The sequence below is a fragment of the Hylobates moloch genome, unplaced genomic scaffold (assembly GCF_009828535.3).
Source record: "Hylobates moloch isolate HMO894 unplaced genomic scaffold, HMol_V3 SCAFFOLD_6, whole genome shotgun sequence".
Lineage (NCBI taxonomy): Eukaryota > Metazoa > Chordata > Mammalia > Primates > Hylobatidae > Hylobates > Hylobates moloch.
The window spans coordinates 102,198,312-102,223,808 of record NW_026652281.1 but is presented as its reverse complement, the minus strand read 5'-3'; the positions used below and the strand labels follow the sequence as shown (position 1 = coordinate 102,223,808).

At 45.5% G+C, this 25,497-nt stretch overlaps 1 protein-coding gene across 3 annotated transcripts in view; it reads left to right on the top strand.

Moving 5' to 3' along the window:
- CMTM4 (CKLF like MARVEL transmembrane domain containing 4) overlaps positions 1 to 24,793 on the top strand; it is an 81,616-nt gene extending 56,823 nt beyond the window's left edge. The window contains exons 2-5 of one of the 3 annotated variants that reach the window (XR_009214218.1): positions 2,815 to 2,991; positions 16,064 to 16,162; positions 17,351 to 22,059; positions 22,196 to 24,787. Coding sequence is in view for 1 of the 3 variants with exons in the window: in XM_032157558.2 (XP_032013449.1) it covers positions 2,815 to 2,991; positions 16,064 to 16,162; positions 17,351 to 17,515 (441 nt within the window). In the remaining 2 variants the exon portion in view is untranslated. Of the gene's footprint in view, positions 1 to 2,814; positions 2,992 to 16,063; positions 16,163 to 17,350 lie in introns of all 3 variants that reach the window. The other 2 variants (XR_009214217.1, XM_032157558.2) reach the window with 2 other exon arrangements.
- The last annotated feature ends 704 nt before the right edge of the window (positions 24,794 to 25,497 follow it).

Below are 25,497 nucleotides of genomic sequence, written 5' to 3'. Positions count from 1 at the left end.
TTAGATTTGCATATCCCTGAAGCCATTTTTATGTTAATATTTAAGAATGTAGGTGTTACCTTCCCACACAAATATGGTTGAAGTTAGCATACCAGAAACATTTGTAACTCATCAGTACAGTGTGTTATTTCTTGCCCAAGATTACTAGATCTGATTACTGGGGTGAAAAAAAGGGGAAAGTTTAGGAGTTTCCCTTATGTGAACTATTTCTTTTGTGAATTGATTGCAAGTTAGGCATGTAATTCAGATGGAGAATTAAAGTCTATGGTGCAATAGAAAATTATAAGAAGAGCCATTAGGAGAAGCACAGTGTGTATATTTAAAGACCCATATCTTCTGTGTTATTGACAAGTAAAAATTTCTATATTTACTGTGTAGAGCATGATGTTTCTAAATGTGTTTACAATGTGGAATAGCTCAATCCAGCGAGGTAACGTGCATTATCTCACATACTTACCTTTTTTGTGTGTGTGTGTGTGGTGAGAACACTTAAAATCTACTCTTTTTGTTTGTTTGTTTTTGTTTTTGTTTTTTTGAGATGGAGTCTCACTCTGTCACCCAGGCTAGAGTGCAGTGGCACGATCTCGGCTCACTGCAACCTCCGCCTCTTGGGTTTCAAGCGATTCTCCTGCCTCAGCCTCCCAAGTAGCTAGGATTACAGGCGCCCGCCACCATGTCCATCTAATTTTTGTATTTTTAGTAGAGACGGGGTTTCACCATGTTAATCAGGCTGGTCTCGAACTCCTGACCTCAGGTGATCCACCTGCCTCAGCCTCCCAAAGTGCTGGGATTACAGGCATGAGCCACCGCACCCGGCCTAAAATCTCCTCTTAACAATACAATGCAATACACTGTTGTTGACTAAGTCACCATGTTGTACAATAGATCTCTTGAACTTATTCTTCCTGTCTAACTGAAATTTTGTATCCTTTGACAAAGAAGACCCGTGTCTTTAATGTGTTGATTTAGAAAAAACCACATATTGTTAGGAAAGCGGTTCTGTGTAGAAGTATTGACAATGGGAAAGGCAGAACCACTCTTCCATTCACCTGAAGACACTGACCAGTCAACCAGGAACTGTAGATGTGGGTTTTCTAATGGCTCATTCAGCCCCCATCTGCCGGCTATGTGCAAGTTACTGTGCTTGGTGCCTTGGGGGTAGACGGGGATGGACTGCCCTGCCCCCTAAAAGCTCAGGAGGCAGAGGCTGCAATATGGTAAGGATAGAATGCAATCATAGGTGAACCAGCTTTCCTGGGAGAGGGTGGGATAAGCTGATGTCTGATAGGGAGCAGCAGTCAGGGAAGACATGGGGAGGAGGTGGCGGCAGCATCAAGTGGAGCATTGGAAAGCATGAGTAGGACTGCAGCAGGTGGAGAAAGGCTCCAGAACAGCCCGTGCCTTGGATGCTGCTGGCACTTTAATCATCTAAAGATCTCATCAGAAAGCAGATTCTGATTCTGTAGTTCAAGGGGAGGAAGCAGAGATTCTGCATTTCTCACAAGCTCTAAAGGACAAGTCTCTAGAGGACCACAGAGCTGCCTGCCTCTGCTTCCTTGACCTTTGAGGTGGAGGCCAGCCTGGAAGCAGCGGCATAGGCTTCAGATGCCACTGAACTGAGCGGAGCGGGAGCCTGAGACTGATCTGGCTTTAGGTGCTGGAAACCTTTCTTTGATCACAGGGCCATTAACTCTGCCTTTGGGACTCCTCCTTCTCCTGAAATCCCCCTTTAAAAGTTCACTTGGTAATTTCCATTGATATCTATTTGATTTTTTGGTCTGTGAACTCTTAGGACATACTGCCAGAATGGTACTTTGGTCCTTAAGAAAAAAATTTATTTTTTTTTTTTGAGATGGAATTTCGTTCTTGTTGCCCAGGCTAGAGTGCAATGGCACAATCTCAGCTCACTGCAACCTCTACCTCCCAGGTTCATGCGATTCTCCTGCCTGAGCCTCCCGAGTAGCTGGGATTATAGGCATGTGCCACCACGCCTGGCTGATTTTGTATTTTTAGTAGAGAGGGGGTTTCTCCATGTTGGTCAGGCTGGTCTTGAACTCCAGACCTCAGGTGATCCACCCACCTTGGCCTCCCAAAGTACTGGGATTACAGGCATGAGCCCCCGTGCCCAGCCTAGAAATTTATTCTATTATTGGTAGATTTCTTAATGTTTTTTAATAAGCTGCCATCTTCTTGTGATCAAGTTCAAAAAATATATTTTTAAAAACCATATGAATTAATTAGGTGGGCCTCTTGTTCTCACCTAATGGGGGGAAGAGGAGATTATACCAATCATTGTTTTAAAGCCATCAGGAGTCCCAGTTAACCTGTGTGACTTTAGCAGGAGCCACCAAGGTAACTGCAGATGGCATAAGTCAGACCCCATCAGAATTCTGCTCTCCCAGTGTTTGGGATAATTGTGGTAGAGACCATGAATTAGAAACACACATAGGCAACACCCACTTACTTACTGGTGGCAGGAGAAGACCTAGAAACATTGTAGAGATGTTTCTGCTTCCTCCCAAGGGCCAGCAGTTTACACCCAGGGGCCACATCACACCAGATTTATTTCAGTGTATGTGGTGGGGCCTTCACTGTTTACATTAGTAATTTGATCCTTTCATTAAGATGCCTGCACCTATTCTTTATGTAAGAATTGAAGCAGGTTTGATTTCCGACAGTTACACTGCTGTCCCCAGCGGAAAACTCAGTGGCAGTATGTTGTTGTTCAGTGTTATATAAGCATGGCAGGTACATAATGTCCGCAGATGTATACTAAATATATATATACATATATGTTTCCAATTTTCTTCCTAGATCTTGGCCCTGATTGCATTCATCTGCATAGAGACCATCATGGCGTGCTCCCCGTGTGAAGGCCTCTACTTTTTTGAGTTTGTGAGCTGCAGTGCGTTTGTGGTGACTGGCGTCTTGCTGATTATGTTCAGTCTCAACCTGCACATGAGGATCCCCCAGATCAACTGGAATCTGACAGTAAGTATAAGCGGCCGCTCTGGCCATGAAAGGATCATGTGCCGGTTGGCTCCAAGGAAAAGTTGGAATTTCTCCAGGTTGTGTTTGGTTCTAGTTCATTTTGATCCTTAAATATTCCATTATAATTCAACTGTGAAATTTTAAATTTCTTTACTGGGTTAAGTAAAACTACAAAATAAACTGAATCTTAACCAATGGGAGAAACATCATAACAATTATTTTGGCCACCTTAAAGATGTCATTTCAATTTTGCGATCATCTGAGAAGACTGGTCATGTTGATATTTGGAGAATATGGGAAATAAAATACAGTGTAGACATTTACATACTTTTCAGACTGGACCTAAAAGCCATTTATAAAAATATTGATTCTGGAAGAATTGAAAATATCAATGAAAATGCCAGTAACTTACAGAGCCTAGGAATATTATTAAATTCAAAGCAACTAGGAGGACCTGGGGTGTTTGGTGGTTTGATCAGAAAGTCTTGAGTGGAAACCTGCCCTCTTCTCCCCATGGTTTGGGTTCTTAGCCCTGTTTGGCCACCCTTGTTAATCAGATGGGAAGCACAGGGCTGGTCAGTCCTAGACCCCCTTTCCTAGACTGTATCCTTACTGTGCTGAATGAGAAGGGGATTTTAATATCATTTTGTTTTCTTGATATTTATTTACAAATTAGCATGTGCAAGAGCTCAAAGGGAGTCAGTCAGGGAGATCCATGTAAGCACAGTTGGCTGCCTCACCCTGCTGTGCCTGTGGGATGAGAACGCCATGGGCACCTCAGCTGCTGAGGGAGAAGCAGGAGGAGAGCACCTCAGACCAGCTACCCTTGCCTGAGATCGGGAGCCACACAGAAGCCACACGTGGCTCTGTCTGTGTTTGGCTGCTGCTGGGCCTATGAGAAAGTGTGGGCCCCAAGGAGGAGGCTGGACCTGCCACTTCCCTGGCAGGGCTGCTCTCCTGGTGTGCCCTGGGTGGGGAAGGTCCTCCTTACAGGTGCTCCCTGGGTTGTCCTAACCAGCACAGACTCCTAAAGGAGGAAAAATAAAAGGAGAGTTGCTGTTCTAGAAAAGTAGGTATCAGTTGAAAACTTAGTTGTTTTTTGTCTTAGCACCAAAAGCTGAGAAAAATGTGGTGGTATTTTAAATTTAAGCTGTAAAACCTCAAGATAACTAGAAGCATTTTGTCTGAGTTTTTGTGACAGGTTGTAATGTCTCAACTATTTTTAAGATGAGGTTTAGTTATCCATAAGAAAATGCTTACAGAGCATGCAGTAGACAGTTTAAGAGAACTTTGCAAACCTCTCCCAGTTAAAATGCTCATACCATGGATGCAGGGTCAAGGTCAAGGTCAGCATCTTCTTCATTGCTGTCCTACTTGCCTGGTGTTCCTCAGGCCTGTGAGTAAATACTTGTTGAGTAAGGGGCTGGGCTGTGAAACCCTGCAGGAGGACCTATTTGACAAAGAAGCAGGTGCTGGAAAGGTTAAGATTATAGGCATTGAGTCAGACAGACCGGGCTGGGTTCAAGTCCAAGGTGGCTGCTAAAATGGGCTGTGCATGACCCTGGGCTAGTCACTGAGAGCCCTACATTGGTGAAGTGTCAGCAGTAGTAAAGTGGAGATAATAATTTTTTTTTTGCAGGGTTTTTTTTTTTTAAGTACAAAATGAGGTAATGGGTGTAAAGTCATCTGGTAAGGCCTCAAACCAGTGGGGGCTGCGGCCAGTGCAGCGATGTTAATCTCACCTGAGTAAGAAGTGTCCGTCCTGGCATGCTGCTGTTACGTTACCCACACTGTTCCCCTGTTTACTTCCACCAGGTTTGACTTGACCCCCCTTAATTCTGTTTTGTCAGTTTATCTGACAGCCATTAACCTGTTAAAAGACTCCATGCTTCAGATTTCTTACTAATTTATACTGGTGTTTATCCCCAGAAATACCTACTTTTTGTTGTTTGTTTTTTGTTTTTTTGAGACGGAGTCTTGCTCTGTTGCCCAGGCTGGAGTGCAGTGGCGCGATCTCGGCTCACTGCAACCTCCACCTCCCGGGTTCAAGCGATTCTCCTGCCTTAGCCTCCCTAGTAGCTGAGATTACAGGCATGCACCACCACGCCCAGCTAATTTTTGTATTTTTAGTAGAGATGGGGTTTCACCATGTTGGCCAGGCTGGTTTCAAACACCTGACCTCAGGTGATCCACCCACCTTGGCCTCCCAAAGTGCTGGGATTACAGGCGTGAGCCACCATGCCCAGCCCAGAAATACCTATTTAGTGAGCTTTCTGGAATTCTGCTTTTTCTATTTTAATCATGAAAGATTTTCCACTTGTTCACTATCACACTACCACATCACCAGTCATGTTGAGGTGCATCTCTTCCCAGGGAAGTTGATACTCATTCTTTTCCTCTGGGTGGTGGTGGCCTGGGCCCATGGCTGGGTGGTGATGTGGTCACTTGAGAACACCATCCTGTTCTTTGGGATCTGTTCCAGACTTTCCACTCTTTTGGAGCAGATAAAGCCTGTGTGTTTGCCCAATAAAAGGGCATATACCTTACATGACCTTGAGGAGATGGTACCTAATTTTTTTTTTTTTTTTTTTTGAGATGGAGTCTTGCTCTGTCACCCAGGCTGGAGTGCAATGGCGTGATCTCGGCTCACTGCAAACTTCGCCTCCCAGGTTCAAGTGATTTTCCTGTCTCAGCCTCCTGAGTAGCTGGGATTACAGGCGTGTGCCACCATGTCCAGCTAATTTTTGTATTTTTAGTAGAGACGAGGTTTTGCCACGTTGGCCAGGCTGTTCTCCAACTCCTGACCTTAGGTGATCTGCCCACCTCAGCCTTCCAACGTGCTGAGGTTACAGGCATGAGCCACCACCAAGATGGTATCTATTAAAGGCAGCTCCTGTCCAGTGTTCTCTGAGAGGGGTGAAAAAGTGAGCTCCTCAGGGCCGATCTCAGCTCTTCAACTTGCTACAGAAGGATTGGCCTTGGCTGTGTTGTGTTTCTATAACAAGGTGGTGGGAGTATTGGGAGTATTTTTGTCTCCAGCAGAGCCAGCCTGATGGTTAAAATAGGGTGTGATTGGTATAGATTTAAAAACACAGGTCATTCCAGGAGCCCAGGTTGACATAAATATGGATGAGAAATGATAAATAAGGAGGACAATGCATAATTTTCTACAAGCATAATTTGATGGAATTTGAAAGATTCTGTTAATGTCAAGTTTTTGGTTTGGGTTTTTTTTTTTTTTGGATGGATTGTGGGACTTGTTCTTTGAGATATATATATATATATATATATATATATAGTTTCGCTCTCGTTGCCCAGGCTGGAATGCAATGGCGCAATCTTGGCTCACCGCAACCTCCACCTCCCGGGATCAAACGATTCTCCTGCCTCAGCCTCCTGAGTAGCTGGGATTACCAGCATGTGCCACCACACCTGGCTAATTTTTTTGTGTTTTAGTAGAGAGGGGGTTTCTCCATGTTGGTCAGACTGGCCTTAGACTCCCAACCTCAGGTGATCTGCCCACCTCAGCCTCCCAAAGTGCTGGGAGCTCATACACTCACATATTCCACCCCTGTTTACTTTGATTAGTGCCACGGGGCTCCTCCTTTCCTCCCCTTCCCTTCTGGGATGTGGTGCTATCTAAAAGGCATGTCTGATCCTCCCCCATCCCAAAAGCCTGCCAGTGGCTCCCACTCAACTGGCCCCAGAGCCCAGGGCCAGCTCAGCCAGACTTCCCTGAAGAGGAGGTCTGCACCTGCCTTCTCTACTTCCCCCTCTCCTAATCTCGCTTTTCTAATCTTTTATTGTCAAATTCTGAAAAAATTATGAAAGTAAATATGGAGTTTAATATACAGCCACCACCTGGGTCAACAAATGGGAGATTGTCAACACCCCAAAAGCTTCCCATGTGTATTTTCCAGCCAAACACACCCCCTGCCCCTTCCCCCAGTCCACCATCCTGACTATGTGGTGGTCTTCCCCAATTCGTCTTCAGCCCACTCCAGTCTGGCGGCATTGAAAGTCCCCTGGTCAGGAGCCTGGGATGGGGCCTCCATGTTCCTAGATTCTCTGGTCGCTCTTGGGTTCTCACTCCACTCAACGTCCTGGCGGTGTCTGCTGTGGGGCGCTCTGTCCTTCCTGCCATACTCTCTCATCTCGCATCCTGGGCCCCCACACTGTCCTGTTTTTCTTCTTCCGCTTTGGTTGCCCTTTCTTAGTGGGCGTGGAGACCTCTTAGGCCTCTATCTCAGAACCCAGGCTGGGTGCTGTGGTGGGTTGAGAACAGTTGGCAATTACCCACAGGGGCCAGTGGCTGAGCCCTGAGCCCTTGGGCGTGACTCGTCTTGTGTTTTTTTTTTTCTGACACCAAGTACATTTTCCACACCAAGCTGTTCTGTAATTCTTTGACACTGACTGGGTGTTCAACAATTCCACTCAATTCTGACATTAACTCTCAGAGTTAGCACAGATCCCACAGACGAGGGCCCAGTCCCACAAGATGGCCCCACTTTAGACACCAGCTGCAAAAGGGGTGCCCTGGCACTTCTGTCTGGCTGAGTACAGATTCGATGGTTTCCACCGCCCTTCAGGTTCAGTCATTTTCTGCAGTGACTCACAGGACTCAGGATTGTTTACTTAAGCAATCACTGATATGTTTTAAAGGATACAACTCAGGAACAGCCATATGGGAGAGATGCATAGGGTGAGGTCTGGAGGGCCTCAGATGCAGGAGCCTCTGTCCTTATGGAGTCAGAATGAGCTCCACTCAGAAGCTCCCCAGACCCCATCGTTTAGGTATTTTTTTCTGGAGATTTCCTTAGGTAGGCATGACTGATTGGCCATTTGGTGATTGAACTCAACATCCAGCTCCTCTAACTTCCCTGAAGGTCCAGGGGATGGGGCTGAAAATTCCAACTCTCTAATCACCTGGCTGGTTTTTCTGGTGACCTGCCCCTATCCTGAAACTGTCTACCACCCTCTTCCCACAAAAGTCACTTCATTAGCATAAACTTGGGTATGATTGAAAGGGACTCATTATGAATAACAAAAGATGCTCATATCACTCAAGAGATTCAAGGATTTGATTAAATGTTTTTCATTATAGCACACTCATTCTTTCTGGGACCCAGTTTCCTCATCTATGAAAGTAGAACAAAATAACAAGTCCTGCCTTGTGGGCATTTTGGATCATAATTAGGTTAGAATTCACTGGGAGCGATATGATTGGCACAGTGACTCCATAGATGGTAGCTGCTACTGTCATCAACATTATAATTGTCCCTTTGATCCTGGGGCAGTTCAAGCACAAGTGAGTGCAAAGGATGGGCCGAGTTCTTGCAAATGTTCTTGTCTCCTGGATGTATAGGACAGAGGCTAGAGCCAGCCACATAGCACGTTGGTTTGGGGGCCAACCAGGATTGCAGTGACAGCCCCAGGCTGATTCTGTGTACAAATATTTCATTTGTGATCAGTTCAGCCTTGATTTGTTTCATGGCCCAGGAACTCAAGTGCTTGATGCTGACTAAGATTTGCAGTATTCCAGTATTGAGCCTTTCAAGTTGTGGGAGTAATAAGTGCTTATTGTAAAAAAACAAAGCAAAACAAAAAAAAACAAAAAAAACCCCAAAACTAGAAGATAATAGGTAATTAAAAAAAAAGTCTGATGACCCAAGAGAAATGAAAACTGTCCACACAAAAGCTTGTAGGTTCATAGCTACATTATCTGTAATAACCAAAAAGTAGAAATAAATGTCCATCAACTGATGAAGGATAAATAACGTGGTGTATCTATACAACGGAATATTATTCAGTAATAAAAAGGAATGAGTACTGATACATGCTATAACATGAATAAACCTTAGAACCATTATACTAAATGGAAGATGTAGGGGAAAAAAGAGAGATCAGACTGTTACTGTGTCTGTGTAGAAAGGGAAGACATAAAAAATTCCATTTTGACCTGTACCTTGAACAGTTGCTTTGCTGAGATGCTGTTAATTTGTAACTTTGCTCCAGCCACTTTGCCCCAGCCACTTTGCCCCAACCTTGAGCTCACAAAAACACGTGTTGTATGGAATCAAGGTTTAAGGGATCTAGGGCTGTGCAGGACGTGCCTTGTTAACAAAATGTTTACAAGCAGTATGCTTGGTAAAAGTCATCACCATTCTCTAGTCTCAATAAACCAGGGGCACAATGCACTGCGAAAAGCCACGGGGACCTCTGCCTTGGAAAGCTGGGTATTGTCCAAGGTTTCTCCCCATGTGATAGTCTGAAATATGGCCTCGTGGGATGAAAAAGACCTGACCGTCCCCCAGCCTGACACCCGTAAAGTGTCTGTGCTGAGGAGCATTAGTAAAAGAGGAAGGCCTCTTGCAGTTGAGATAGAGAAAGGCCACTGTCTCCTGCCTGCCCCTGGGAACGGAATGTCTCGGTATAAAACTCGATTGTACATTTGTTCAATTCTGAGATAGGAGGTGAGACATGTTGGCAGCAATGCTGCCTTGTTATTCTTTACTCCACTGAGATGTTTGGGCAGAGAGAAACATAAATCTGGCCTACGTGCACATCCAGACGTAGTACCTCCCCTTGAACTTAATTATGACACAGATTCCTTTGCTCACGTTTTTTTTGCTGACCTTCTCCCTATTATCACCCTGCTGTCCTACCACATTCCTCTTGCTGAGATAATGAAAATAATAATCAATAAAAACTGAAGGAACTCAGAGACTGGTGCCGGTGCAGATCCTTGGTATGCTGAGTGCCGGTCTCCCAGGCCCACTGTTTCTCTTTGTCTCTGTCTTACTTCTTTTCTCAGTCTCTCATCTCACCTGACGAGATATCCCACAGGTGTGAAGGGGCAGGCCATGCCTTCAGAAGAGGCCAGGCACAAAACACATGTTATGTCATTCTATTTGTATGAAATGTCCAGAATATTTGTGGCAGATTTCACACACAGGGAAAAAAGATGTCCAGAATAGGCAAATCCATAGAGACAGAAAACAGATTGGTGGTTGCCTAGGGTTGGGGGAGGAATGAGAAATAACTGCTAATGCGTATGAGGCTTTTTTTGGAGTGCTAAAAATGTTCTAAAATTACATTGTGATTGAATTGTGTACTTTAATTGGGTATATGTTACGGTATGTGAATTATATCTCAATAAAGCTGTTTAAAAATACGTGATACGACCCAATGAAGGGTAACCACTTAAAATACTTGAGTATAAATCCTTCTAAACTGTTCTCTGTAGACTGTTTTTTGCGTATGCATGTGTGTTGTGATATGTGAGTGCAGAAAAATAGAACCATTAAAGTCATGCTTTTTCATTTAAATTATTGTACCTTACATGTTAAATATACAACTACATGATTATTTTTAATGACTGCATAGTGTTCCATTATGGAAATAACCATTTTATTGAACAACTCCCCTATTGAGCACTTTGTTTGCTTCCTTATACTTGGACCTTTTTGCCTTATATCATTTATTTATTTATTTTTTTGGAGACAGAGTCTCACTCTGTCCCCCAGGCTGTAGTGCAGAGGCGCAGTCTCCGCTCACTGCAGCCCCGACCTCCTAGGCTCAAACAATCTTCCTACTTCAGCCTTCCAAGTAGCTGGGGCTACAGGAACGCACTACCATGCCTGGCTAATTTTTTTGAATATTTTTGTAGAGACAGGGTTTTGCCGTGTTGCGCAGGCTGGTCTCGAACTCCTGAGCTCAAACAATCCACCCACCTCAGCCTCCCAAGTGGTGGGATTACAGGCAGGAGCCACCATGCCTGGCCCCCAATATTCTTTTTTTTTTTTTTCAAGACGGAGTCTCGCTCTGTCTCAGACTGGAGGTGCGATCTCAGCTCACTGCGACCCTTGCTTCCCAGGTTCAAGTGCTTCCTCTGCCTCAGCCTCCCGAGTAGCTGGGTTACGGCATGTGCCACCATGCCCAGCTAATTTTTGTATTTTTTTAGTAGAGATGGGGTCTCGCCATGTTAGCCAGGCTGGTCTAGAACTCCTGATCTCAGGTAATTCGCCTGCCTCGGCCTCCCAAAGTGCTGGGGTTATAGGCATGAGCCACCACTCCCAGCGGGATTTCCAAGTGTGGGATTCATAGGAAAATGACATGAACCTCTTTAAAACCCTTGATACCTATTGGCAATGGTTTTCCAGGAAGTTGTGTCATTGAAGCCCTTCTTGGTGGTCTTCTCACTCTCTCCAACACACACACTTACCCCAGGTGTATAGTCTGCTAATCCCACGGGTGAATAGTAGTATATGATTGCCAATTTAATTTTCATTTCTTTGGCTATAAGTAAATTTGAATATTTGTTCCTGCTTATTACCCATTAGTATTCTTTTTCAAATTGCTTATTTATTTCCTTTCCTCACTTTGTTACTTTTTCTTATTAATATGCAAGAGCTATTTATAAATTAAAGATACTGAGCTTTTTTTGTTTTTTGTTTTTTGTTTTTTGAGACAGAGTGTCGCTCAGCTGCCCAGGCTGGAGTGCAGTGGTGCGATCTTGGCTCACTGCAACCACTGTCTCCTGGATTCAGGCAATTCTCCTGTCTCAGCCTTTCGAGTAGCTGGGATTACAGGCACCTGCCATCACGCCTGGCTAATTTTTGTATTTTAGTAGAGATGGGATTTCACCATGTTGGCCAGGTTCTTCTTGAACTCCTGACCTCAGGTGATCCGCCTGCCTTGGCCTCCCAAAGTGCTAGGATTATAGACGTGAGCCACTGCGCCCGGCCATTTTTTTTTTTTTTTGAGACAGAGTCTCGCTCTGTCACCTAGGCTGGAGTGCAGGGGTGCAATCTTGGCTCACTGCAACCTCTGCCTCCCAGAATCCAGCAATTCTCCTGACTCAGCCTCCTGAGTAACTGGGACTGCAGGCACCCACCACCACGTCCAGCTAATTTTTTGTATTTTTTTAATAGAGACGGAGGTTCACCGTGTTGGCCAGGGTGGTCTCGAACTCCTGACCTCAAGTGATCCACCCGCCTCGGCCACCCAAAGTGCTGGGATTACAGACTTGAGCCACTGTGCCCGGCCAATATTGACCATCTTGTCAAATGGTTATTTAAGGTTTAATATTTGCCAAGATTGTACTTGAAGGTTTCTGCATTTGGTATAATGCTTACAAAGTTCTTCTTGACCAGGGTTATTTAAACACACACACATACTTTTGTGGTTTTACTTTTTCAAATGTAATTTTTATTCTCTTTGATTTATTTTGCTTTAAGGTGTTAGGTAGGAATACACGTTTTTAAAAGTAGTTGTTCAATAGTTGCTTAACACTTTCATTTGTTTCCTCACTACCTTTCTTTTTAAAATACAGCATTATGTTTTAAATGGCACCATTCCATTGTCATACCCAACATAATTAGCAATATTTAATTTTATTTAATATCCAGTTCATATTCAGATTTCCCCTTTGTCTCACAATGTCTTTTTACATTTGTTTTGTTCAAATCTTGCTGCAAACAAGGTCCCTGCAAACAGTTCCATTCCCCTACCCCCGTGCTTTTGTTGTTGTTGAGACGGAGTCTCCCTCTGTTGCTCAGGCTGGAGTGCAGTGGCGCAATCTGGGCTCACAGCAACCTCCACCTCCTGGATTCACGCAGTTCTCCTGCCTCAGCCTCCCAAGTAGCTGGGACTACAGGCGTGTGCTACTATGCCCAGCTAACTTTTTTTTTTTTTTTTTTTGAGAGGGAGTCTCACTCTGTCGCCCAGGCTGGAGTGCAGTGGCGAGATCTTAGCTCATTGCAACCTCTGCCTCAGCCTCTAGCGATTCTCTTGCCTCAGACTGCCAAGTAACTGGGACTACAGGTGCATGCCACTGTGCCTGGCTAATTTTTTGTGTTTTAGTAGAGATGGGGTTTCGCCATGTTGCCTAGGGTGGTCTCGAACTCCTTAGCTCAGGCCGTCCACCCACCTCGGCCTCCCAAAGTGCTGGGATTACAGATGTGAGCCACCACACCTGGCCACGGCTAATTTTGTGTTTTTAGTAGAGACAGGGTCCAACTAATTTTTGTATTTTTAGTAGAGACGGGGTTTCACCATGTTTGCCAGGCTGGTCTCGATCTCCTGACCTCAGGTGATCCGCCCACCTCGGTCTCCCAAAGTGCTGGGATTATAGGCGTGAGCCACTGCGCCTGGCCCCCCTTTCTCTTTTTATTCTGTTGACTTGTTAGAAAAACTGGGTCATTTATCCTGTAGAAGGTCCTGCAGTTGAGTTGGCTGTGTGCACCCTCATGGTAGTGTTTCACATGTCCTTCTTTCCCCATCTTCTCTGTGACCTAGTCATTGATCTCAGGGCAGTGTGGTGCCACAGCAGCTGCTCTGACAATTGAAATGTTTTCTGATCTGCTCTGCCCTTGAGGCGACCACTTGTCACACGTGGCTACTGAGCACTCGAATTGTGGCTAGTGTGATTGAAGAGCGAAATTTTTTATCTTATATGAATTAGTTTAACTTTCGTCACACATGGCTAGTGTTTGCCCTATTGGACAGCACAGTCCTAGAAGCTCAATTATATTTAGATTCATCTTTTAAGCAAGTGCTTCAGTATTTAAATATGATTCAGTGGGATTTGAGGAGGCAGATATGTTATGCTCTTATTAGTAGTTGCTGGCGTTTTTTTCCTCTGGTTTAATCTGGTCCCTTAGCCTCAGATCATGTTGAAAGATTATTTTTTATCTTTTTAAAATAGCTTTTTGAAATATTTTTTCCCTGTATTCGCTGATCCCATTCATCATCTCATTCTCCACTCACTATTGTTAATGATCATTACTAAAGCAAATTTAAAACTACTGATACTCCTACAACTTTAAATTTTTTGACTGTTTTCTTTTTTTCTTTTTCTTTTTTTTTTTTTTTTGTGATGGAGTTTTGCTTTTGTTGCCCAGGCTGGAGTGCAATGGCGCAGTCTCGGCTCACCACAACCTCTGCCTCCCAGGTTCCAGCGATTCTCCTGGCTCAGCCTCCCAAGTAGCTGGGATTACAGGCATGTGCCACTACACCCAGCTAATTTTGTATTTTTAGTAGAGACGGGGTTTTTCCATGTTGGCCAGGCTGGTCTCGAACTCCCAACCTCAGGTGATTCACCTGCCTCAGCCTCCCAAAGTGCCTGACCTGTTTGTTTTCTAGCCCGTTGCTGCATCTCTGTTTTTATATAGTCACTGTTAATGTCGATACTGTTTTATTTGATGTTTGACCTCACAGTGTATTGTATATTCCCCTCGTTTCTGAATGGTCTTTCCTTTGGGAAGTATATTTTATATTCTCTTTTTACCCCTACAGCATCTTACCCAGAGCTGAGTGTAACTAAACGCTTCCTGGTTTGAATTTGTGAAAAATTTGCCCTGGCTTACGCAGGTCATAGCTGAAACCCATCCTGCTGGCAGATGCATCTGAGCAGAGCTTTCCATGAGCCAGGAGCAGGTTGGGTGTCTGCTGCAAGGCTCAGCACTGTTATCATGCCAGCATTGTCTCTTTACATCTTATTTTATTATTTTATTGAGACAGAGTCTTGCTCTGTTACCCAGGCTGGAGTGCAGTGGCACGATCTTAGCTCTGCCTCCCAGGTTCAAGTGATTCTCATGCTTTAGCTGCCCAAGTAGCTGGGATTACAGGCATGCGCCATCATGCCCAGCTAATTTTTGTATTTTTTAGTAGAGATGGGGCTTCACCATGTTGACCAGGCTGGTCTTGAACACCTGACCTCAAGTGATCCATCTGCCTCAGCCTCCCAAAGTGCTGGGATTACAGGCGTGAGCCACCACACCAGCCATCTTTACATCTTCAAAAAGAGGAAATCGACCTTGGAGCCAGGCCAGACCAGAGGACCCATCAGGTGTGGATAGTGTAATCAGCCTGGCACTCAGGCAGTTTGTGCTTTTTCCTGAATTTTTTTCCTATGGAGGTTTTAGAGGTACTCTGGTATGACCCAGGCTACTGGGGGACCTCATGCCAAAGTAGTAATAACAGAAGTGACAGTAAATGTGTAGGCGACCGTAGCTGTGGGCCAGGCACCATGCTGGGCTCTTCACCTGTATGGTTCCATTTAATTCCTTCAACAACTCTGGGAGGAAGGGGTATATTCTCGTGTAAAGCACAGAAACAAAGTAGCTTGTCCAAAGTCATATGGGTGGTTTGGACCCTGCTCAGGCTGTGACCTTTCATTACCCTGCTATGTTCCCTTCTACAAATAAGACGAGTTAAATCTGTGAAACGGTGGATGCGTGCTGTGCAAGAAGCTTAGGAGAAAATTCTCCAGGCTTTAGTGACATAGAGGCTTGAAAGACTGCTTGAGAAAGAGTGTGAAGTCTGGCTAAGTGTGCTCTCTATGTGTGAAAGTTTGTTTTGAATGTCACATGTGAGTGTGGGGAATGCTGGAGGGATTTCACCAGTTTTAGTACATTTGTACCCTTGGGGAGCTTTGTCCATAGCAAGATGATTTGAGTGTGGTTTGTTTTTTTTTTTTTTTTGAGACGGAGTCTCGCTCTGTCGCCCAGGCTGGAGTGCAGTGGCGCGATCTCGGCTCACTGCAAGCTCCGCCTCCCGGGTTCACGCCATTCTCCTGCCTCAGCCTCTCCAAGTAGCTGGGACTACAGGCGCCCACCACCACGCCCGGCTAATTTTTTGTATTTTTAGTAGAGACGGGGTTTCACCGTGGTCTCGATCTCCTGACCTCGTGATCCGCCCGCCTCGGCCTCCCAAAGTGCTGGGATTACAAGCGTGAGCCACCACGCCCGGCCCAGAGTGTGGTTTTTAAAAGATGGCACCAGACCTCTAAATGGTAATTACTGTTAGCAATTTTGGTTACTGTTTCTTCAGAAAGGGTAGTGGGGTTGGTGAAAATGTAGATTTTGTGGTGGTGATTTATCAAGTAGTGTCATAAACTGTTAACTTTGCCTTCTTTTGTGTGACCAGTAACCCTGTGACATTGAGACTGAAATATGGAGCCACTAGGGAGGTTGGGTATCGTGGGTCTTATTTTGAAAGTTCTTCAGTTGCTTTTAGAGCAAAGATGGAATGGTTCTTTTCACTTGGTTTATTTTGTCTCTCTCTTTAGGATTTGGTCAACACTGGACTCAGCACTTTCCTTTTCTTTATTGCTTCAATCGTACTGGCTGCTTTAAACCATAGAGCCGGAGCAGAAATTGCTGCCGTGGTAAGCAAACTCAAATGGTTAAAGCAGGCTGATCTGGGCACCTCCTGTGACCTGCTCACCTGTCCCTGGCATGTGTCCTGCTACCCCTCCTGTGGCTTTTCCTTTGCTAAAGATGATGTTACTGGGCCAGTGGGGGTCCCAGTGTCCCTTCAGTGCTGTGGTTCTCAAAGTATGGGCCCCAGAACAGCAGCCTCGGCGTCTGTTAGACATCCTTAGGCTCCGCTCCAGAGCTACTGAGTCAGAAATGTATTTGAATTAACCCTCTGGATGATACAGATACAAGAACCCCTGCTTTGGTTCGTTTCCAACACAGTCCTCAATGTCTGTCAGTGATGTTGTTTAAGAGCCTTACCTGCCTGGGAAAGGGAGGGTTCTTGAATGCAGTCATGACACCGTTTAGCAGTCACATGACATTTCAAGGTGGAAATGCCACGGCAGGTGGGAACCAGATAATGTAGGACTTCCCTTCTCCATGCCCTGCATTTCTGTATTGTTCTCAGTTTATGAGGAACAGGTGTCCTTTTTGTAATGGGAGGATTAAAAGGTTTATAAATGATTAAACTAGCTGCTCTCCCAGGTGCCACTCAGGAGATTTGTCAGTCTTAATAATTAAAACTCTGTGCTTCTCACTCTGGAGCTGCTTACTTGGAGCTGCCCCATGAGAGGCAGGTGTGGGATGGGGGCTGTGATGTGGAACATTGGCCGTGTGGCTTGATTTGGGACCCACATACGAAACCCTGATTTTCTGTCTATGTTACATTTTGTCTGCACTATATTTTCTCATCTGGGACCAGAGGCCCTGAAGGTGCAGTAAAAGGGGTACTTCTGTGATTTATTTTCTTATAGGTCCAAAATACTTCAAAGGAAACCTTAGGCTGTCTTTAGGTGAGGCAAGATTTTCTGTGTCTCACATGACTAGAGACTCAGCCGTGGTGTGACAGCCACACATCCAGCAGGGCTGGGCACAGGCTTCCCTTTGACTCTGAGCCACCCTGTCATATATATTTGAAACAAGACTTTAGATCAAATGGGGCTGCTGAGAGGGGGAAAAGATCAAGGAATGAAGGCACAGGGTTGTAATGATCAGTTGGCAGAGCAGGAAGGGGCTGCATGTGGCTTGGGTCACCACGGAAGCCTTGAGGGGCTAGGCCATGTGCCCGAGGACTAACTGTGCTGGTGTGTTTTTAGATATTTGGCTTCTTGGCGACTGCGGTATATGCAGTGAACACATTCCTGGCAGTGCAGAAATGGAGAGTCAGCGTCCGCCAGCAAAGCACCAATGACTACATCCGAGCCCGCACGGAGTCCAGGGATGTGGACAGTCGCCCGGAGATCCAGCGCCTGGACACGTGAGGACCTGCCTGGATCCTCCTCCCTCCCGTCCTCGTGCCTGTCTCTCAGTCAAGTTTTCTTTCCTTTGTCGTGTCAGATTTCCATGTGATTCAGTTGAATTTTGTCCTCTTTGGTAAAAGTTCATTTTGGGAAAGGAATTCCCGAGTGGCCCAGTGGGCGGGTCCGCGGTGGAGTCGGGAGGCCCACCTTCCTCGGCGTTTGGGGCTGTGGAGCAGCCGGCGTCATTGCCTAGGTCCACTTGAGGTCTTACCTGCCCTGAAGCACAGGCTTACTTTGACTCTGAGCCACCTTGTCATGTGTATTTGTAACAAGACTTTGGATTAAATGGGGCTGCTAAGAGGGGGGAAATATGAAGGAGTGAAGGGACAGCATTGGAACGGTCAGTCGGCAGTGGTTCTCAGGCAGCCTTAGGCACCACCTGCTCCAAGTCAGTGTTGAGTCTGCGTGCTGGGATCCAGCCTACTCCTCGTCTTCCGTGCCAGGGCCCCCAGGCAGCCAGCACCAGCCCAAAGGCCACAGGGCTGGGGAAAGCTGATGTCCTGTGAGGATGGCTCCCAGGGACCTCTGACTCAAGGAAGGGTGACCTTTTGTTTCCTACTCTGCTGAGAAATCACTTGATTCTTCCTCAAATGAATCACCTTCCTGAACCCCAGATTCTTCTCCAGGAATATGGGGACCATCTTGTTATGGGGACTATCTTGTTTTCCAGTTTCCTGCCTACCCTAAATACTTTGAGGCTGAATTGCAGATTTTCAGTCATTTTACCTTCTCAGGTAAAAGCCATGAAAGAAATAAACCTATTCCACCGGCCACAGCACTTGCCCATTTGCTGGCTTCATGAACCGCAGGTGGGAGGTATGTGTTTGAGTTAAAAAACAGCATGCATACATGCGCACACACACACGCACACACACACCCCTCTATTTTAGGGATGTGTGCTAATTTTCTAAATGCCTGCAAAGAGTTCTAAAATGATTCTGAGCAGATTCGTCTAGGATTTGAAAATACTTGAATTTGCACCAGAACACACCCTTCCACCCATGTTTCAGAAGGCACTAATTGTCGCTTTGGGCGCCTCAGTGTCATAACTATAGACATCATTTTTGGGAGTTGTTGGGGGGAAAAATCCTAGCTACTTAAGGTTTCTGATTGATTCTTGATAAAGTGAAGATTATTGTATGTGGTGAATGAGTTCAGTGAGTCCCCATGATGCAGTAGTTTTTTTAAAAAATTAGAGATTAATTATATCTTTTATGGAAAAAAGTTGTTTTAGTTTGTCAGGTTTTCCCTCTTTGAACTGTTTTTAATGTTTACAAACCTCACTTTAGCTCTAACATTTTGTGTTTAGCCCTCACCAAAAAGCACTTATTGTGGCAGGAAGATTTTGCAGTAATGTGGAGAAATCCCCAAGATCAAGTGCTGACAAATGTTGACAGCTTTAGCAGCGTACTGTGTAATAAATAACTCCGAGGGGGCGGCGGGGGGTCTGTGCAAGAAAGCGTCCCCTTATGCACATGTGGCGTCTCATTCCCCAGAAAAGGACAGCATCTGATCTCACAGTGTTGATCAGGCAACACTGCTGGGCTGGGGGTCGGAGTTGGGGTTAGCTCCCTGCACGAACACCTTCAGTACGATCTGAGTTTGGAGCAGTGGCCCAGGCTATGTGGCTGAGCACCATGTCTGCCTCAGGGGCTGACCTGCTAGCCTGTGCTCCCACAGAGAGGGCAGCCAGGCCAGCTCACAGCTGGGTGTGCTGCCTGGCAGGTCTGTTGAGTGTGTTTGCAAAGTCAAAATTGGGCTTACCTGCCTTAGAGAGTTCCTTTTAAAATAGGGCCACAAAGGCTCAGCCTTGCATTAAATGGGGCCCACTCTGAAGGACCACCCTGAGCTTTATCAGAAATCTCCTGCTGGGAATCATGTTACTTGGCCCCCAAAAAAGGCCACCTTTGAAGTGAGATTGAAAACGAGAGCATCATTCAGGTGGGCTTGTTGCTCAAGTTTTCCCAGGTCACTTCAGTAAAACCACTTGATCATGTGGTGAAAGGGGGGGCAGGTGGTCGGCCTCCTGAGGATATGTTGTCGGCTGCAAGAAATAGTTCTGAAGTCACTGAAACTAAATGCAGATGAATGACCAAAAAGGATGACACGCCAGAGAGTGACTTAGGAGTTAATTTGCATCTTCGTGATAGACTCTTCAGAATTATTTATGTCCCTGTAACTATTTAATATCCTTTGTGCCATGAGGCTCCTCGGTGGTTTTGTAAATGTTCTCCTTGTATTTAATTAACTCCCACTAGAACCGGAAGTGGTGCCATGGACACTTTCTAGTTGATGTAATGTGTGGTTGCACATCTCATCATGTATAGACCACATGGTGATGAAAGTTCTAGAGGGAATAGGGTTGTCCACAGTGAATGTGAAGACGCCTATATTTTTCTTATATTGCCTCTGTATGCAAACAGAAGACAATCTATATCTGGGGGCCTTAAAATGACCTCTTGGCAAATTGAAGGAAGCGTTTTTGCATTTAATAGTTTCAATAGGGACCAGTATCAGTTTGGTTTGGGGCATTTGAAGGCTGAGCGACCTTAGTTTTTCTCAGTGTTCTGGTGGGACGATATTTGTTTTCACATTTAAAGCAAAACTTGAAGAAACTGCAGTTGCTGTGTGCATTTGGATTTTTTCCTGGACACTGTACAGCTGAAACCCTCAAGCATTTGGTGGAACCTCTGGTGGTTTTAGATGGTTGCAAACACCGACGTCCTCAGAGAAGGTTTATTTTGGCACTAATTGGGTGGATTTGGTATTTTTTCCCTCTGATTGTCTTTGATATCCTTCTTTCACACTGCTGAAGGCATGGGAGGGAAATATGTTTTCCCTGTCTTAAAGAGGGATTACAGTCACGAAAGGCAGGAGATATTTGTTGGCCCCACATAAAGCTGGGAAGAGCAGACGCAGTTACAGATTAAAATCTCGTCAGAGAAGTTTGATTTGAAGTAAACAGCCATCCGAGGGAGGTGACTTTTGTCTACAGAAAAAGCAAGAATGTGGCAGCCTGCACAGCCCCAATACACATCTTCCTTGGCAACGTGAGCTGAAGCCAGCATGAGCAGGGCCGGCCCAGCTCTGAGGGCTTGGCCCTGGGAAGCCGGCGGCACCCCCAGCCCTTCGGGCCCTATTACTGTCCCCTGGTAGGAAGGCTCATGCCTGTGGGCAGCCAGGGAATGTGTCTGACCTCCACCCTATGTCAGGTGCTTCTGGGAGAGCTTCGTGACTCAATTGAAAACATTTTGACTCTCTTCAAGTTTGCAGTTTCATCTGTGGTTCTTGGAAGCTGTCCTAGTGAGTCAGTCTTGGGTTAAGCCTGAGGAGACCAAGCTGCAACACCTTTGTGCACTCATGTACGTGAATTCTTGCTTGCAGTGAATGAGCCCTGAACAACCCTAGTGTGTGTCATGTCCTGCGTGTGGCCCAGGCGTACCTTTTCTTGTAGATTCACATGAGAAACCCCTCACCCATCCATGTGCTCTGAGAGGTGGACTGAGGTCTAATCCCTCTCTGTGCCAGATTTTCTGTGGGTTGGTCTGAGCACCTAGGAGATAAATAGAGCATGGAGACACGTGAACAATTTAGTGATTCTGCAAGGCAGTGATGATTTAAGGGTTCCTATTGTCTCATCTGTGTTCAAAACAAAACAATCATGAAGTCTTTGTGCCACTGCCTGACTGTCGTTTTCTCCAGATCTTGTTTACAGAGAAATAATGATGTTAAACAGGTATCAGAAAGGGGAAAAAGGTTTCTAGGCCAAGAGCTGCTGTTGGATTCTCTTGAGCAGAATAACAAATTGCTTCCTGCTCCAGGGACCGCCATTATTAGCTTGTGAAGTCTCTAGGTGCCTTGTTATTTCCTAGTGAAGCTGCAGAATCCAGGGTTTTTTCCAGGTTTGTCTTATTTTATCAGCACCCATGTCCAGGCCCAACAGCTTGGTAGGCTGGTGAGGTCCACACACAGCCAGGTCTGGGAGATGAGGGAGGAAGCAGTGGCCTGGAACGCCCCATGTGTCTGCTATCAGCACTAGACAGCTCAGCCTGTCTTGGAAACGTGTACTTGGTTAACTGCCTTCCTGTCCTCTTGTCTTTGAAAGCTGTCTTGTGTTCCACAGTGAGCTTGAGGGCAAGAGTGGGATGCTGGGGACAGGTCTTCCCCGTGCTGTGGGTGAGCTCCTGGCATCTGGCTCAGGAACATGTGGGTCCAGCAGGTGACTCTGAAGCTGGCTTGGCTGCCGTCTCAGACAGGATGCAGGCCTGACACCCTCAGCTTTCAGCTTTGTAAACTTCCCTGGCGCTTTATAGAATCTTGTGTTTCTTCTCTTCTCAGCAGATATCATTCAAATCACAAGAACTGTCTGGTTGAGAGTAATTTAAAATATTTGACCTTTTATGTTTCTTTTATTTAGAAACTGTGAGAGAAAATACCGTCAATATCTGTTAGGTCTAGAAAAATTTTCTTCTGAAAGTGAATATTCTGTTTAATTCTTCATGCAAGTGAGTAGGATTTATACATTCTTCAGCTTGAAGCGGAGTGGGTCCTATTGTATTTTCCCTTCTTTTGTCTGGAATGTATTCTTTTTCCATTTGGATACAGTTTTTCAACCTTTGGGATTCTTTTTTTCCTTTCTAGTTTTTCCTACTCCACAAATGTTAACAGTAAGGAAAAAATCACCCACAAACCTGCTGAGTTTGAATCACTGGCAACTTGCCTAGAAAAGTTCAGATGATGGGTCCTTGAATGGTGTTATCTATTTCATAGGGTAAGTCTGTTGTCTATGTTTGTTTTTTTATGCTGAGGCTTTAATTCGGGTGACTTGCCATCTAGACCCCTGGGGTGGCGTGTTTTCTTTGGGATACATAATACACAAAGGCCAGGGAGCCTTTGGCTTGGACCCCAGGGAGCTATTGGAACTTTTAAAGTTTGAGTTTAGGAATAAGAACATATCTCAGACCACCTTAGTCAGCTTTGCTGATGGGATTTAGGGCCAGGTCAGAGTTTCTTTTCATAACTGCCTGAAAAGAGAGATGGTGTGAAACAAGATTCTGATAATGGTTTGTGTGAGATTTGATCATAGTCTAAAACTATCATGTCTGAGTTGCCTTAGGATGACAGTGCTGACATCCAGTAGGAAGTATCCCATTTTTATCAGGAAAGTCAGTCATGCGTAGGGATGGTGAGGAGACGAGGGGAGAGGAGGGAGACCTGGTGCCCTTGCACCAGGGTGAGGCCTGACTCACGCTGCTTCCCCCCACAGGCCCTGCTTTGCTTGCCTGCTTTTTCCAGAATCGATTTTGCAAGTTTCAAGACTCTGTTCCCCTCTTTGCAGAAGTGAGGAAGGCAAGTACTCAGGGTTTGAAGGGAGACTTGGCCGGCTCGAGGGCTGGCAGATGTGAGGGCAGGACACCTGGGATGGACTTGTAGGCTGGCCCAGGCCCAAAGGGGGCTGCCTGTTCCCAACTCTTTCATTCTGTAACCCATTTTAAAATGAGTTTTTGAATCTTGCCTCAAATTGACCTACTTGGATAAAATCAGTGCTGTTCCTAACTTGATTTTGTTTGACGTGGTTCCCTCTAAGAGAATGGTAGGAATTGAAACTATTTGTATATGTTGAAATTTGTAGGGGTTCAGGAACCCATGGCAGAAACACTAAACTATTTATTTACAAGTATGACTATTTTTTTTTTTCAAAGTAGGCAATTCTTTGTATATTTTAAGGCAAATAATCACTTCACCTCTGGTGCCTTCCATGCGTCGCATAAGCACTCTTGTCAATCATGGAATTGGAAAAAAAGATGTACATTTAGTTAAACAAGATAACACTATTTTTGTAGCATGATTTTAGATTGTGTCCTTTTAATATTGTTTTCAACAATGGTAGTTTTGAGGTTTTGGCCATTTTCTCTTTACACTTCATATGTATTTTAAAGAAGAAAAAAAACAACAAAAAAATTCCCTGGCTATTCCTCTTTCCTCTCTGCTGCTGCTTCTCCCACATCTTGTTCCTGCTTATTTAAATAGTCTGAGAGTAAGAGTATATTTCTGTGAAATAATTATAAGTCAGTATAATTGCATTTGGCATTTTTTAACCACTTGGTCAGTTTGGAGCCACTGCTCACCTCAAACAGTACAAAGAAAGTGGTTCCATATTTTACAAACAAAAGAGTAGCATCAGAGCCCTGACCTCCTGTCTTTGGGTGTAAAATGGTGAGAGGCCGGTGTCCAGTTCCTTCCCCTGTGGTTTGGGCTGGTGAACTGAGCCCAAGCGTATTCTCTGGCCCCGGCCCCTTCCAGAATCAGTGCGGGCGTCCTGCAGAGGCGCAGCCTTGCTGCGCTGCAGAGTGGGAAGCTTCCCGGGGGACCTCACCCGGCTCTGGGGCTCTCACCTTCCACTCGGATCTCAGATTGGTTCGTTGTGGATGCTCTGGCTAGGCTCGGCGGCCTTTCCCAGGCTTCAGGCCTGAACAAAACAGGCTGTTTGCTGTGAGGAGCTAGATGACACCAAGACACAGACACATACTCTTTACCGGCTCCTTTTGCCTCTCCTTCCTGCAGGACCTGAGTTATGTCTGGTTCCAAAACCCTTGAGTAAACTAGCTGAGCCATTGCAAATGAAGGTACGGATGGATTGAAACATAAAATTGTAGATTTTGGTGTCCTTCTGAAGGGTCAGAATATGTAATTATTTGATAACCAAGGAAGTCAAGTCAGATGGCTAAATAGTAACTTTCCAATATGATTTCTCCGTGGTACTTCACCTGGTGGCACTTTTGGGGGGGGCAATGTTAACAACGATCACATTTTACTTGTCAAGTCTCTTTCATTTCGGCATTTTAAAGACACAACTGTGGGCTTTCTGAGGTGATGCCCATTGGGCAAACTTAGGTTTATATGTTTGGTTTTTCAGCTGACGTGGAAGCCCTGGGTGGGCGCCCCCTGGCTGGCCTGGCTTTCGGGTTCAAGTCTGTATGTCTGGAGTGGGTCGGGGCCCCAAAGCTTTGCTGCTATTGATTTGTCCCCGACAGCAGGCAAAGCCTCACATTGCCCTCAATTTTCCGCCTTTCATTTGAAGGACCAATTTTTCATGGTACTTGTCTTGATCTTTTTCATAGTGTTCAAATCTGTATTTTTGTATGTAGAGGGAAATAATTTTCTCAACACTAATCGTTAATAACTATTGTATTAAATTGTCATGAAGGAACTCTTGTTTAATAAATGGACGTGTAAGGATGTCGTTGTCTCTCCTCACTCTGACTGGCCTCCTCTGCCCCTTAAAGGTTACGGATCCAGTTCCTGAAACAGGGCTGCTGTGTGGAGGTTGAACAGAGCCACGATCCTCAGGGTGGAACAAGGCCTCTGTGACACCAGCTTTGCCGCTTTGCCAGGGCTTACAAGGTGGAATGTAAATTCCACCAGGGGCCTCTCCACTCCTGCACACCCAGCTTTCTTACGCATTTTCAGTACATGTGGTGTGTGACAGTTTGGGTGGAATGTCTTGTCTTTTCCCATCAGCCTGGATAAGAATGCGGACCCGGGTCCTCCAGGGCTGCAGTTCTCTGGGCTGTTATGCAACCAGCTTCCAAACCAGGAGAGCCCCAGGGTTTGCCTGAGGGTGCCGTGAGACACTATCCTGATGTGTAAGTGAGAGGGCCCTGGGCCAGTTACCCGACCTTTGTCTCAGTTTCTTTGTTTGTAAAACAGGGTAGTGTGAGAACTAGAGCAGGGGTCCCCATCGCCTGGGCAGTGGACTGGTACCATGGGACCTGTTAGGAGCCAGGCTGCACAGCAGGGGGTGAGTGGCAAGCAACAGCATTACCGCCTGAGCGCCGCCTCCTGTCAGATTGGCATTGGGATTAGGTTCTCATAGGAACGCAAATCCTATTGTAAACTGTGCATGCTACGGATCTAGCACACAGGTGTTCCTTATGAGAATC